The sequence below is a fragment of the Mizuhopecten yessoensis genome, unplaced genomic scaffold (assembly GCF_002113885.1).
Source record: "Mizuhopecten yessoensis strain PY_sf001 unplaced genomic scaffold, ASM211388v2 scaffold10949, whole genome shotgun sequence".
Classification (NCBI taxonomy): Eukaryota; Metazoa; Mollusca; class Bivalvia; order Pectinida; family Pectinidae; genus Mizuhopecten; species Mizuhopecten yessoensis.
In genome coordinates this window covers 970,605-986,765 of record NW_018408802.1, presented here as the reverse complement: position 1 = coordinate 986,765, position 16,161 = coordinate 970,605, and the positions used below count along the sequence as shown (strand labels likewise).

At 33.0% G+C, this 16,161-nt stretch overlaps 2 protein-coding genes across 8 annotated transcripts in view; one reads left to right on the top strand and one right to left on the bottom strand.

Annotated features, from left to right (window-relative positions):
* LOC110463989 (phosphatidylinositol N-acetylglucosaminyltransferase subunit A-like) overlaps positions 1-12,563 on the top strand; it is a 26,360-nt gene extending 13,797 nt beyond the window's left edge. For 5 of the 6 annotated variants that reach the window (XM_021518971.1, XM_021518974.1, XM_021518973.1 and 2 more), the window contains exons 10-13: positions 395-480; positions 2,113-2,296; positions 3,768-3,867; positions 6,304-12,563. In XM_021518971.1, coding sequence (XP_021374646.1) covers positions 395-480; positions 2,113-2,296; positions 3,768-3,867; positions 6,304-6,402 — 469 coding nt within the window. In that variant the 3' untranslated portion in view covers positions 6,403-12,563. The remainder of the gene's footprint in view (positions 1-394; positions 481-2,112; positions 2,297-3,767; positions 3,868-6,303) is intronic. The other variant, XR_002464455.1, reaches the window with a different exon arrangement.
* A 265-nt stretch (positions 12,564-12,828) lies between these two features.
* LOC110463980 (protocadherin Fat 3-like) overlaps positions 12,829-16,161 on the bottom strand; it is a 45,492-nt gene continuing 42,159 nt past the window's right edge. For both annotated transcript variants that reach the window (XM_021518954.1, XM_021518955.1), the window contains exons 23-25: positions 15,985-16,090; positions 15,628-15,668; positions 12,829-14,407 (exon numbers count right to left, since the gene is read on the bottom strand). In XM_021518954.1, coding sequence (XP_021374629.1) covers positions 14,308-14,407; positions 15,628-15,668; positions 15,985-16,090 — 247 coding nt within the window. In that variant the 3' untranslated portion in view covers positions 12,829-14,307. The remainder of the gene's footprint in view (positions 14,408-15,627; positions 15,669-15,984; positions 16,091-16,161) is intronic.

The window sequence follows — 16,161 nt, the reverse complement described above, 5'->3', positions numbered from 1 at the left end:
ATATAGTTTATATAGGGAAATAACACTTTTCGGTATATATTTTATCCATTTTCAGCAGAAAATTGCTCAAACTTAGTCAGAATCATCTTGGGTAAATGAGAGTTTTACTTTGTAAAATTAGGATTCCTGCCCCATCCCCAGGGGCTAGGGCGGGGCCCCAAAGGGAACATTTACCAATATTTTCAAATTCTTATCCATTGATGACATGACAAGTATTGTATTTCACTTAGTTTACATGCTGATTTCCACATCACATCTAAACAATAAAATAAAGCTACCAGTATCTATGATATAACTCAGGTGACCGCTAAGGCCCTTGGGCCTCTTGTTCTGAATGACCCCTAAATTATAATGCATTTGTGAGGTGTATAACGCTTGCTTTATTGAATGTCAGATTACAAGTTGTCACTACGAGAGTCGGTGGTGTCCCAGAAGTGTTGCCTCCCGACCTTATCTACATGGCTGAACCCACAATATCAAGTAAGTGTACCCCGGTCCCATTTAGACTCGGTAACCTAAAATTAAATATTTCTAGCCCACCAGCTATTTTTAGCTCATCAGATGCATTTCTTCTGTTATTCATCACCCAACATTTGTCCACTGTCCTCCATCCTTGCTAATGCTCTTTTTCTTAAGACAATCTTACTTAGAAAGGACAATGGCAAACACAGTTTTATGAAGTTTGGATCAAAAGTCACCAAATATTGCATATAATATTGACATGGCCATTAACCCAACTAAATTAAATTATTCTGGGCCAGAATAATTCAGATTTCTATAAAGAAATGTTGTGCTCCCTCCTCCCCCATTCCCTGTAGCTTCCTGGGGACAGAGGGGTGAAGCACAACAGGAGGAATAGGGTTCACTGACATGTCTTTATGTGCTAGTCTGTGTTGGTTTATATATGTATGTATAATGGTATAGATATACCCTGGGCTATCTGTCAGTAACATTTTCTTTTTTATCACTCTCCTGCCTTTCATTACAAAAATGTACTCAGTATAAATATTTCATATTAATATAGCTAAAATAGGTTTGCATTTCAAAATTATGGCCCTTGTTCATTCACTAGAATTAGTTTGTAACTTCCTTAACAGGATATAGATTATGTTATATAAGGCTGTATCTAGGCTGAGAGTAGCAAACATATTACTATTTTGTTTTTTTGACCCACCTAATTAATATAACCAAATTTGTCCCTTGCTATTTCACCTACATTCATCAAACATTTTATGATTATGTGTTGGTCATTTGGTCAAATAAGGGTGATATACAGAAAAATATATACAGATATATAAAACAAACCAAGCTTCTGGTGTTTTTTTGTCAAAAACATGCAATGAATAAATAAACATTTAAACTTGAAACATAAAAAAGTGTTTGATTTTCTTTGAAATAAAATTATAAGAAACTGTTTTTGCCTGTGATACAGTTCTAGTTTACCTGTCCATGAGAGTGTCAGTTCTTACCTGTGATACAGTTCTAGTTTACCTGGCCACGAGAGTGTCAGTTCTTACCTGTGATACAGTTCTAGTTTACCTGGCCATGGGAGAGTCAGTTCTTATCTGTGATACATTTCTAGTTTACCTGGCCATGAGAGTGTCGGTTCTTACCTGTGATACAGTTCTAGTTTACCTGGCCACGAGAGTGTCAGTTCTTACCTGTGATACAGTTCTAGTTTACCTGGCCACGAGAGTGTCATTTCTTACCTGTGATACAGTTCTAGTTTACCTGGCCACGAGAGTGTCAGTTCTTACCTGTGATACAGTTCTAGTTTACCTGGCCATGAGAGTGTCAGTTCTTACCTGTGATACAGTTCTAGTTTACCTGGCCATGAGAGTGTCGGTTCTTACCTGTGATACAGTTCTAGTTTACCTGTCCATGAGAGTGTCAGTTCTTACCTGTGATACAGTTCTAGTTTACCTGTCCATGAGAGTGTCAGTTCTTACCTGTGATTCAGTTCTAGTTTACCTGGCCATGAGTGTCAGTTCTTACCTGTGATACAGTTCTAGTTTACCTGGCCGTGAGATTGTCAGTTCTTAACTTGTGTCACCAATAAGATATATCCTCCAGTCCCTGTTTATATACATAGATTTATAAATATTTGTTAAGGCTTACTGGAGTCTGTTGAGCGCGCTATTGAAGATCGTCGTCAAGGGAGGGAAGTACCACCATTTGAAGCTCACAGAAGAATCATGTCACTATATACCTGGAGGAACGTGGCCATGCGGACAGAGAGAGTATATGATATGGTTTGTTTAGAAGAACAAAGAGAAACGTCTACTAGACTCAAAAGGTAAGAATGATGGTATCTATTACCTGTTGATGATTGATGCTGATTTATTGTAGTAAAGGTACGACGCATTCTCGATACATATTCCAGGGGTGCAGAGAGAGAAAGTGAGCGTAATCCCTGGATATGGAGGATGGGTACGATGTAACATCACTCTGTAAACGTGTTTGTTAAGATGGGTAGAACGTATGAACCCTTGACTAAAATCACTCTGTATCAGTTTTTCAGATCTCTAAACAGATATAATTGACCAAAAGATTCACCTAGTCAATTGCTCTTTACCAATAAATCTATTTTCTCTCATTTCCCTGTGTGAAAGATAGAGCTGTCCAGGGTAAGAAAGGGGTGTAGGAAATTTCTATCTTATACCCCATTTCACCTGATGTGACGTCACAAATTCAGAACTCTCCGATGCTGCAATGCGGAAAAGGCGACGTGATGAAATTATAACTTATTATTTTATATTTACCGTACATGTTAGAAAGATGTGATTAATTTTTCTGCGCAAACATTGTTTGCCAATATGGGGTATGCTTAATCTGACTGGCTAATTTGTTAAAAAGCTCGGGAAAAAAATGATATTTTCAAAATGGTGGCCAGTCCAAACGCATTTTCATGGTTTCTGAGCTTATTCTGGTGATTGGAATGAGAGAAAAATACTCTTTCATGCCCAAGGGTGTAGGATAGGGAAATTCCACCCTCGGGATTTACAAATTTGGCAAAACCCTCGGCAAAGCCTCTGGTTTTACTAAATTTGAAAATCCCTCAGATGGAATTTCCCTATCCTACACCCTTGGGCATGATAGTGTCTTATAACCACTCAAGTTAACTCTACCTTTATTACCCTGGCTGACAGAAAGCATAGTTAGACTGCAGCTCAGTGTTTGTCCTGATACTATGATAAGATGTGACGTCACTAAAGGAACTGTATCCTTTGATTGTGATTTCGGGGATGATGCCATTCCCGACAAGCTGAACAAGATAGAATTCTGTCATTGGATGCTGATGAGATTTCCTTGTCAAAATAATTGTTATGCATATCTTACCATAATAACTAACTGAAAATTAAATCTTGTATGATTTAAAGGGGGAAAAAATGCCTTTTATGTTTTTGCGCCCCACCACATTGAGATTCATAAAAATTAGTCCTCTTTGTTATATACTACAGACTATTGTCCTCTTTGTTATAAACTACAGACTATTGTCCTCTTTGTTATTTACTACAGACTATTGTCCTCTTTGTTATATACTACAGACTATTGTCCTCTTTGATATATACTACAGACTATTTTCCTCTTTGATATATACTACAGACTATTGTCGTCTTTGTTATATACTACAGACTATTTTCCTCTTTGTTATATCCTACAGACTATTGTCCTCTTTGTTATATCCTGCAGACTATTGCCCTCTTTGTTATATATACTACAGACTTTATTGTGCATTGGACTGTTTGACTTGTTTAACTTTTAAGTTATTACCAGTGTGGTCCTCTAGCAGGGAAGCTGTTTGTCATTGCTGCAGTGCTCAATATTTTCCTTTTGTTTATCATTGGAGTTTTACAACCAGCAAAGGTAAGAACTGTACAGGAATCTATCATTAACGTCAATAGGTTAAGATATTAATGTTGATAGGTTAAGATATTTCCTCTTTGTTATATACTACAGACTCTTGTCCTCTTTGATATATACTACAGACTATTGTTCTCTTTGTTATATACTCCAGACTATTGTCCTCTTTGATATATATTACAGACTATTGTCCTCTTTGATATCTACAACAGACTATTGTCCTCTTTGTTATATCCTGCAGACTATTGCCCTCTTTGTTATCTTCTACAGACTATTGTCCTCTTTGTTATTTACTAAAGACTATTGTCCTCTTTGTTATATCCTGCAGACTATTGCCCTCTTTGTTATATATACTACAGACTTTATTGTGCATTGGACTGTTTGACTTGTTTAACTTTTCAGTTATTACCAGTGTGGTCCTCTAGCAGGGAAGCTGTTTGTCATTGCTGCAGTGCTCAATATTTTCCTTTTGTTTATCATTGGAGTTTTACAACCAGCAAAGGTAAGAACTGTACAGGAATCTATCATTAACGTCAATAGGTTAAGATATTAATGTTGATTTGTTAAGATATTATCATTGATAGGTTAAGATATAACGTTGATAGGTTAAGATATTATTGTCGATAGGTTAAGATATTAACGTTGATAGGTTAAGAGTTATATACTACAGACTATTGTCATCTTTGTTATATACTACAGACTACTGTCCTCTTTGATATATACTACAGACTATTGTCGTCTTTGTTATATACTACAGACTATTTTCCTCTTTGATATATACTACAGACTATTGTCGTCTTTGTTATATACTACAGACTATGGTCCTCTTTGTTATATACTACAGACTATTGTCCTCTTTGTTATATCCTACAGACTATTGCCCTCTTTGTTATATATACTACAGACTTTATTGTGCATTGGACTGTTTGACTTGTTTAACTTTTCAGTTATTACCAGTGTGGTCCTCTAGCAGGGAAGCTGTTTGTCATTGCTGCAGTGCTCAATATTTTCCTTTTGTTTATCATTGGAGTTTTACAACCAGCAAAGGTAAGAACTGTACAGGAATCTATCATTAACGTCAATAGGTTAAGATATTAATGTTGATAGGTTAAGATATTAATGTCGATAGGTTAAGATATTAACATTAGGTTAAAATATTATCGTAGATAGGTTAAGATATTAATGTTGATTTGTTAAGATATTATCATTGATAGGTTAAGATATAACGTTGATAGGTTAAGATATTAACGTTATGGGTTAAGATATTATCGTTGATAGATTAAGATATTAACGTTGATGGGTTAAGATATAACGTTGATAGGTTAAGATATTAACGTTGATAGGTTAAGATATTATTGTTGATAGGTTAAGATATTAACGTTGATAGGTTAAGATATTATTGTTGATAGGTTAAGATATTAACGTTGATGGGTTAAGATATTATCGTTGATAGGTTAAGATATTAACGTTGATAGGTTAAGATATTATTGTTGATAGGTTAAGATATTAACGTTGATAGGTTAAGATATTATTGTCGATAGGTTAAGATATTAATGTTGATAGGTTAAGATATTATTGTCGATATGTTAAGATATTAATGTTGATAGGTTAAGATATTATTGTCGATAGGTTAAGATATTAACGTTGATAGGTTAAGACATTAACGTCGATAGGTTCAGATATTATCATTGATAGGTTAAGATATAACGTTGATAGGTTAAGATATTAACGTTGATGGGTTAAGATATTATTGTCGATAGGTTAAGATATTAACGTTGATAGGTTAAGATATTATTGTCGATAGGTTAAGATATTAATGTTGATAGGTTAAGATATTATTGTCGATAGGTTAAGATATTAACGTTGATAGGTTAAGACATTAACGTCGATAGGTTCAGATATTATCATTGATAGGTTAAGATATAACGTTGATAGCTTAAGATATTATTGTCGATAGGTTAAGATATTATCATTGATAGGTTAAAAACCACTGAAGTACATTACTATAATCATCGCCAATAAGATTTATCCCTTACAATCAGGAAATGCTGTGTTAGACATTTTGCTGGAGTGACTGAATTTGGACTGCCATGATATTGATATAAAGTAGCGCAGATTTTTAAATACTCCATACTCATCTGATACAACCATTGAACTGTTCAGAATCGCACTCTGCAAACAAAGAAATATCCTTCACATTACTCATAATAATTAAGATGGGAGTCAAACATGTGTCCTGTAAGATGACAAACTGATTGTATACGCTATTTATACTCTTTGAGAGACACTTGTACATAATATTGTAGAGTTTATGTAGTCATTGATTTGGACACTTTAATTTAAGTGATATTAAGCGAAATCTACAATCTTACACTTTTAAAGCAAAAGATAAAATTTTCTATTCATGTTTTAAATTCAGTTTGATATTTGGTGTTGTAGTTAATTGAAAGAGCAGCCGAATTTCCACGACCATCAGTGAAACATAGAGTAACGGAGAACAATCACACTCTTAAAAATAAAAAAGTAAAGTATGCATGATGATGTGATAAGGTGCTAGCCTGTAACTACATGATATAATTATATCATAATTCATAATATTTTATCTAACGAACCTTTTGTTTATTGCCTTTGAAAGAGGTCGAGTGATATATGAACACTGTTTGTCGTTAATTCTAAGATGGATTCCCGATGATTTTCAGGATGTTCAAACCATGTAACCATGCTGTACTTTCTGTTATGAATTTTAACATGGCTGTATAGCCTACAGACATTTTGATATAGGAGACAGTGGTTTTGTGTTTTAACTTGAAGGACTCTGCTCTCGATATGAATTTCTTCTATACACCCTTGGAATATGTCTAAAAAAAAGATAAAAGGCTATTTTTTGACACCCTGCAGATGATAAAAGTAAACCAGTCTGGCTTTGATAAAGATGGAATGAATCGCAGATCAAAGGAATCCCGTGACAGCATGTAAGGCCTGTTAATGCACAGGCTTTGACGTTGGGTGCAGCTCTTCTGTAATTTAAAATGGGAATGACATGATACATTCAAAGGGTTGTAAGATATGTATTTCAAGAGCAGAACACTCGATTATAATTCCCTATATGGCTAAAAGAAGAGATTTTTTCAAAAAAGCATCCCATGATTTACCTGTACCATGACACGGAATGTGTAGTCAAAACATTCATAAGTCACATTTCATTTTTTCAAAAGAACTACAAACATTTTATGGTAGATGAGACTATTTTCAAAAAAATAATCACAACATTTTTTTTGTACTATGATATGTACCTGGTAGTCAAAATATTCATCAACAACTATATGTCACATTTTCTTTAATCAAAAGAACTACATACTGTACATAGTATGGTAGGTGAAGGTTGTTCAACTAAATGTTAGCTTCCTGATTTGATATCTGCGTTCTATGAGTTCATTCTTATTGCAGAACTTTTTTGTATTATTCTGCCACGTATATAAAAAAGAAGAGAAAGACAGAATCATGAAGGTATCTGTAAAAAATGTTGTATAACAGTTATGTTTTCTGAGACTATTATTTTCATGATTTCGACACAATTAGCAGACTGTAAACACTTGCCAGTGTGAAATACATGATTTAAGCATCATATTGTGAAATAAATACATCGTAAATTTGATGCAGATGTGAAAGTTGATATGTTTATTGTGTCTACCACTTGTCTTTCTAAGCTCAATCAAAGTATTTTTTTAATTCAGCTGTATGAGTCTTAAGAGAATCAGGCTGTTGGATATTTACCCACTCCCCACTTACAAATTGAAATCCACTGAGTGATATTGAAAAGGCCTTTTCTGACGCTTGAAGCCATCAGGCCATGCTTTTTATTGTGTGTATGTTTTCTTCAGAACACTTATGAGTTTGAATCCTGTTGAGTGGTGTACAAGGAAACATGTTGACTGATGATCAAAATCTGATGTCTATGTTTACATACAATAATCTTCTGAAGATTATTGATAATGAAATCCATCAATGATTTTTATTAGTTGACAAATACATTCATTATGTGTCCCCTTCCAATGCAGGGACAATTACTGGTTAATTTTTCGTTTCAATTCTTTTTATCATAACCATCATTCCTAACCATTCATGATACTTTGCTGAAATTACATTAATCACACACAAGAGGTGTACCTTGTGTCATAATATGGACACTGTAATTTAACCTTAAAGTCTAAGGTTAAATAAGTCCTCAATTTTCGGGAGAAAACTCCCTAGGCCTTAACTTTTTTAAACCATTAAATATATGTTGATGGAACTTGAAGTGTGCCAGTATCAACGGCAGCAGTGAAAACAATTGTACATTGATTAGGTCACTGTGACCGTCACATCAAGGTCAAATGTCAAATACGTTATTTGTTAACGAGTGGTTATATGGTTGATAAAGCTAGAAGTATACTTCCTCACTCACAGAAATTAAATGTCATATAAGTGTTCAATATAAGGTCATCAAAAACAAATATTTACTAAAATATTTTGTATAAAGCAGTGCACATATTACGCTAGTGTGTTCAATTACAAGAGTGATTTGGGTAATATTCAACAACAATCTTATAAAACCAGATCTGTTATTCCACTCCAACAAAAGATCTGTTTTTAATCAGATGTATTCAACAGCTAGAAGAGAAAACCAATTTTACCTCATTGAAACAAATTTCTTTTTTACGTTTGAAAGCTTATCCCAGACTTGTTGGGAAATTACCTCCAATTTCGATCTTGTAAAATTAAATTAACTTACATGTAATATGTCTTTGTAGACCAAATGTTCAGACCATAGTCAGTCTTCTTGATGTTTTTAGGAATTGGGTATTTTTATTTATAATTCCAATGTTAAGTTTGGTTAGAAAGGTAAGGTGCTTACTTTTTTTATTCAATATCATGACAATGAGAATGCCTGATGTTTTTTGTTGTTGTCTATATACATTGTTCATGTATATTTATTGATGTCATGGTGCTTTTTTTCTAGCATAATAGTTGAAAGTTGACATTTGCATGATAGAGCAAACGAAAAATATTTAGTGAAAGGAAATAAGGTCATCCATCAAACCTCAGTCTTCTGAACAGTGACAAATCCAGGATATGAAATTTTGTCAGTGTAGCAATCAAACAAATATGGCGGATGGTCAACTTCCTGTTTACTAAAGGAGTGTCACGATATACAATAAAATCTTGTTATTTTCCCGCCATTTTTTTTATTAAATTTTGTTTTAATTATGCAAAGTTTGTTTGTAGTACTTTTAGGGCGACCTACAAAAAGGATGTTATTGGTAGGTGAGTATCCAGTATGAAAGCCTAAATAGTTTTGATACATAACAAATCGTTTGATATAATAAATAGCCATACAGAACAAATCGTTTGATATAATAAATAGCCCTTTACTCAATTTGACTTAAATTGGTGATGTTATGTTTTATAAGGCTTGGTACATAATGCTCAAGGACCTATACTTTATGTGTCAACAGTTTCCTAAGGATGTGCTTATATACCTTGATTAGGTGTAAGTCCCACTTTTATCATAGATCATACTCATCCATTCTACAAATTGAAATTACTCTTGGTAATATGAATACAAGTATCCGTTCCGTCGAATTATAACTATGATTCCTTAGCTTAATAATTTCCACAGCAAATTTAACATTGTGTCTGGCGAAATGATGTCTGACAAATAATATCTCAATTACAGAACCTTGCAACCGAAGTCATCCTTAGAATCACAGAATCCTTGGATGTAGACCTACCAGCAGATATATATACAACTGTACTACAAAAATAAGGATCCTCGCCTGAACAGTCAAAATAGTACCAGTAAAACAAAATAGGAAGTAAATATCTTAGCCAGTTAATGCTTTTTAAAAGTAAAAGCGTTCGGACGACGCCATACCTATATAAAAACCCACCCTCGGTAAGACAACCACCTGTTCAATAGCCTCCAAATGGTCCGATGCTATTTAAAGAGACACGACTGCCAGTCATGATCATATCATGTTTTTCAATGCCTACTGTTCCATTCTACAAATTGATCATTTTTTGCATCTTCTTTCCCAGAGAGTGGTTCATATCTGTAATAAGTTGTAATGCGATTTTCTGAACTAATAAGAAAACAAAACAAACTGGAGATTCATTTTTCTACCTAATGCAAACATAAAACAAAATGAGGATATATCTTCTTGGTGTATTTTTATATTAAACTAGTCAATTAATAGATATACTTTAAAAAAATCAAATCTGGTTTTTAATTCTGGACTTTTCTAGTGTAATGACAAATATTCTTGACATTTATCATGTATAATATTTAATGTAACATATATTTTCGTAATTTGCTTGCACTGCAATTAATATCTTCATTTTATACCTTTTACATATAATGAAATGTAATTCAAACATGACAAATTTTATTAATTGATACTGCTGTGTTTCACTATAAGATTATTTCATGTCGATGGGTGTAGGTTAGGGCAATTCCTCCAAAGGGGTTTTCAAATTGGATAAAACTAGAGGCTTGCTGAGGGGTTTGCACCAATTTGAAAAGGCATTTTCTTATTATTTACCCGTGGGGATGGAAAAGTATTTTTTCTCTAAGTTCAATTACCAGAATTAGCTCTGAACACACATGAAGGTATCAAACTTTCTGCATTGCAGTATCAGAATGTGCCCGATTTGTTGACGTCCTGTTATTGTTGTTCCGTTATTGTGACATCACGTTGGGGGCAAGATAGAACATTCCTAATTCCCCTTTTTATCCTGTCATATACCCACAAGAATGAGAGAAATGTATCGTCATAATAAATGCTGATATTGATTTGAAGATGGCAACATACATATATATCTATTCGAAGTATAAGTGCATGAAGTATGTAATAAAATCGATCCTGAGTTGGTCTTATGAATCTTGTTACAAAAGTTTCGTGATGAGTGAGGTGAAACCTGCTTGTTTGGTGTTGTTAAGGATAACAAATTGTATTATCAGTCAGACCTGTCGTTTTGTTAGTTTAGTGTTTATGGAAACATAAAATTGCCATATAGTGGTATGATACTGGAAGATGTTTTCATATTGGTGCTTTTTCCTGTAGAACATTAGCATATTGCTAAAGATGCTTTACCACTGATTTTTGAGAATATTTCACTGTTTGAAATATATATTTTGCATTATGATTTTTTTTCCAGTATCAGAGATGTTCTAAATAATCCATAAATACCACTTTGGAATGAAAATTCAAAAGAAAAATATCAGAAGAATAACATCATATCTACACCGAAATTCATTATGGAAACAGTCTTGACATGGGCTGTTCCCATGATGAGTTTATATTCACGCCGTACACCATACACCATCAGTGTGGTTCAGTCTATTGCATAAAAGGTAACTCAGAGTTGTGTATTTTTGAATAGACTACATGTTGAAGCACAAGGTTAAACCTGCGATGCCTTTACTTGAAAGAAATCCCGTCCTGTACCAAACAAAGAAATTCCAATGCTTTGATAAGCATATCTATCTGGATGGGATTTGAAATATATGAGAATGTATTAAGATAATTTCATATATCGTACTTTTTGTATGTTATATTTAGTCATTTTAATACACGAGAACAAGGAAAAAGAAAATACAATGCTTGTTGAACCGACAATCAGCGATAAACTATCTTGAAGGTGTAATGTTGCTTTGTTTAATATATCAAAGCAAGAATTTTGTAGTGTAATTTTTATCACGTTTGTGGCATCTGTTTTATATTTTTAACGGAATCGGACATTCATCACTTACATGTCAAATTAATTTATTATATATGTGTTGGTACTATATGTGTTTTATCTACAAGTGTGCCATAGTACTGAATGCCAAAAGAAACTATATATGATACCTGTCTATGTATTTCATAAACTATCTGTTTAATCAGGGAGTTAGGCTATCTAAACACGTAGTGCACTATAAGCTGACATTGCCGGGTACATTGTACAATGTGTGAACTGCTAGTTATCTTTCTGAAGAGTAACTTCCTACACACTGATACCCTGATAAACATAGATAATATTGATTATTTTAAAACGAACCTGTAAGCTTTCTGTTATTTGGTATAACAAAATTCCGCTTAGAAATGGCAAAACAATGGTGGTTAGTGTTTTAAAAGTACATTACGATAAATTATTTACATTTGTCCATGTCCCAGGCCGATGCTTTTTAAGCACCTCAGCCATATACTAGTTAGTACACAGATAGAATTGTACGATTTGTTTTTGGAAAATTATATGATGTGGTGGCATCTTTACTACACCAATCTATTCTCATTAGATGTGATCATTGAAGCTGGTCTATAACCGACAGTGCGGCAGTGATTTGCTTGAGATGCGCTGCTTTCAGAACACATGCATGAAAGTTGAGTGTAGCGGCATGCTATCAATACATGTAATAACAAATGGATATATAAAGTTCGTTTATTATCATAACATGTAGTAGTATTTTAAATTTAATTTTGAGATTGTTTTGATTATTTATAAGCTTCTCGTATTATTTAGATACATATTTAATGCATTCATTACAGTTTTGTTGATGACATCTGTAAAACTAGTAACTATTGTCAGTTTTTGTTTTTATATAGGTGATTCAAGTCGTAATTCATTTCACTGTTTCGTATATTTTGTACCTACTACGAAAATTGTATATTAAATTTGATATAAAAATAATTCATAAATTATTTGTCTTGTTTTGTAATTTATAAGTTATGGGAATTTACGCACCTTCTCTATGTGTACACACTGTGTACATTTTGATGATCGTCGATCAAGGTATTATGGTTTAAGTTCACACTCATTTTAGGCAAAAAGACACATAATTATGTTCTTGTAGTTCTAAATCTTTGTCGTATTTATTACTTAAGTTCAAACAATATTTTCTGTATTTTATTATTATATAAACGAAAAAACACAAACGAACTAACGTTGAAACTACATTTATATGAAACGTAAAACGAACAATGAATTTACAAAGGCATATGATGGAAATGGAAAGATGATACATTCTCCAAAATACACATATTTAACAATGTATATTATGCAACAAAGTGTATGTGCGTTAAGCATTAATTGCTGGCTATTACTATGACCTCGGATAACACATAATCATGAGTTCTAATTCCATTAAAAAAATAATGAGTGAGATTAATACAAAGTATTAATTTCAACACCGGATCAAGTCATACATATATAAAGGATATATCAAATATGCACTACGTTATTAAAATACAGCGACGCGGCCTTGGCCACCAATAATACATTAGAGTGATAAACTCGTAAACAATTGTCACCAGATATTATAACATGTTAATTACTTTTGTAACAGCACTTAATGTTACGAAAGTATAAACAGTTTAACTTTTAATTATGAAACTAGGTCATTCGAGGTTCGGTTTCATTTGTACTAGCTGTGGAGAAGCAAGTTTCCATGTGAACTACTAAAATTTTGATAATATTCCTTGGTAATATTTTATCAGTTATATAGTATATATAAGAAATCAAGCTCCATGTAACCTGGGCTTCTAAATGATTGTGTCATTTCATATCATTTCGATTAAAGACAAATAAACGATTTGTCGTTTTCGTAACATTCAGACTGAAACACGAGCATAAGATAATGTCTTCGCATTCAGACTGAAACACGAGCATAAGATAATGTCTTACTTCGTATTCGGACTGATAAACTAATATACATATTTCATAGTGTGTTATTACGTAGCATTTATCTTTGTACATAAGTGACATTTTACGCAACAATTTCACATATACAGTAAAATGAAAAGACATAATATATTAAAATTAGTTACATGATAAAAAATACGCTTGTTCTCCCTTTCTGTAAACATATGATAAAGAAACTACGTATTCTACATTAATACATAAATTATAAATCTTCACAAATCTGCATAACGTGAACATATAGTCTTGACATTAACATACTTGAGGAAACACTACCACCTCTTTTCGACAATAAAACATTTAACTTGTAAAGAAAATATGGTAACTAAGAACTTCTAATTTAGCTTTAAATTAGCGGAGTTCCCAAACGGAATACTAACGGAACAGTCCTTTGACGCGGCTCTGAGTAAGTTTTAAACATAATATGTCACAATTATTTCCACTGAGGATATCATTTTTACCTTCTTTGCAAAAGAGTTGCACACATACAAAGCTGTAAAATCTATCATATAGACGTGACACCGTTGGATTTGAGAAGGAAAGTGACGAATGTATGTGTGAATTAATGAGATTTAAAAATGCTTAAATCCTCAGAGTTAACGACAACACGGATATAATGTGAAAACAGCATAAAGCCATGTACTATTCATATGAAGGTTCCGTGAACTATTAAGGTATATAGGTTGTTTAAAAAATGAACAAATTTGTTAAAATACCGACATATTGCTAAATTCGTGTTGTATCATAATCTGGTTCCGGTTCATTTACGCGGTCATACTCGTCCAGCCTATCATAGTCCTCCTTCATACTCATGCGGTTGGTTTCTCTAAAAATAGTCAAAATAAATTGTGTTAATCACAGTGAGGTCAGCGTTCGATATGTTACAATATCATTAAACGATAGCCTCTGCAATGCATTCACAGTTTCTCAAATTGCTGTTTCCTTATTTATTTGTTGCGAAAACGAACATGTTCGTATGTCTTACTTAACTTAATGACCATAGCATGTCATACTGTCACTTACATAGGCTACGATTACTGAATGTCTTTCATACTGTATCTCGCAAAGTAACAAATATTATATAATATTTAATGTTACATTGTATGTAGCATGCATTACTGAATATTATCAATACTGTATCTACACATTTACAGTTACATAGACTATTACTTAATAGTTGTGACTGGCTTGACAAAGCATGGCTGTATCAAAGTATTTGTATTGATTAAACAATTATCCTTTTCTAATCGAGAAGAAACACTATATGTTAAGTTACCGCCCCTTAATTTTGTTATTGATATAACTGTAACGTGAATAAGCCGATGTTCTGCCGTTGCCTAGGCAACTCAGTTGATTCAAGCGACTAGGCATCGAATCCAGGTCTCATCCAGTTGCATTTTTGTTCCCTGATCACGGATATTTTTTAATTTCTTTTTATTATTTTTTCGTTAGAGTTTCGCGATAAAAAAAAATATGAATGATTTATCAAAACTCTAAGGGGAAAAAGTCTCATTTGAAAACAGATTTTTGCATAGGGACGGGGATCCTTAACACAAATTTCATTTGTTTAAGGTATGAATGGAATCTTTATAACGTTTATCATGGTATTCAACATAGTTTTGTTTAAACATATTGAATGCATATATGGACGGCATTGTATTGCTGCCATCGTAAATGTTAATAGATGCATTCAATCCTTAGATTTTAGACAAAACAAATGTAAAAATCAATCAAAGACAATATCATTTTATTGTTATTTGTGATGTCGTCATCAATCATCAATGGCAGAACAGACGTTTTTGCGGGAACAAGATCGTGCTTTCTATGGTTACAAGTTTCGTCAAGCGGCGAACGTTTTCATAAAATTTGGGATTTCCCGTCATTATTTTACGTGCTAATTGGTCCTCGATTATTCAATCAGTTTGACGTAGAGACCCAAACAGTTAATGATCAGATAACGTTCTTGTGTTATTGATATTACTGTTTATGAACTATAACTATTATTTTTGTTGATATAGTGTAAATGTATTTTGAAATAATACTTACAATCCGTGGTCGAAGGTTCTGTTGTACTCCCCGCTAGATCTCTAGAAATGAAAACACAAATGTATGTAATGTAGGGAATAATAACTCATCATTCTTCACAATCGTTCCATTTTTCATTTTACATTTTCCCCAACAATTGATAACCTAAATTTTGTTACCGGTGTTGTCTTTTTCAAGAATTTCATACTGTCAATATTTCATGTTTTAGAATAAGTTATGTTCGACAAGTGCCAAAAACGTGTCAAACTGAACATCAAATGTACATTTGTGGACCTAGTAAGGACGGTCTAGTCTAATTTGACCTTTGACATATGTATTTATATATTAACTTTTTATGGGAATCTATGCTGTACTTACCTGCTTACTGAGTCGCTGATAACTTTCATTCTTTAAATCATACGGGTCTTGTACTGTTGACAATCGTTGCCTGGTCATTTGGTATTTATTGAGAACTACTCGATTTCTGTGGAATAAATGAATTAACGAGATAAATTAGTTGTGGAACAATATATACATCTTCTGATAGCTGTCGCT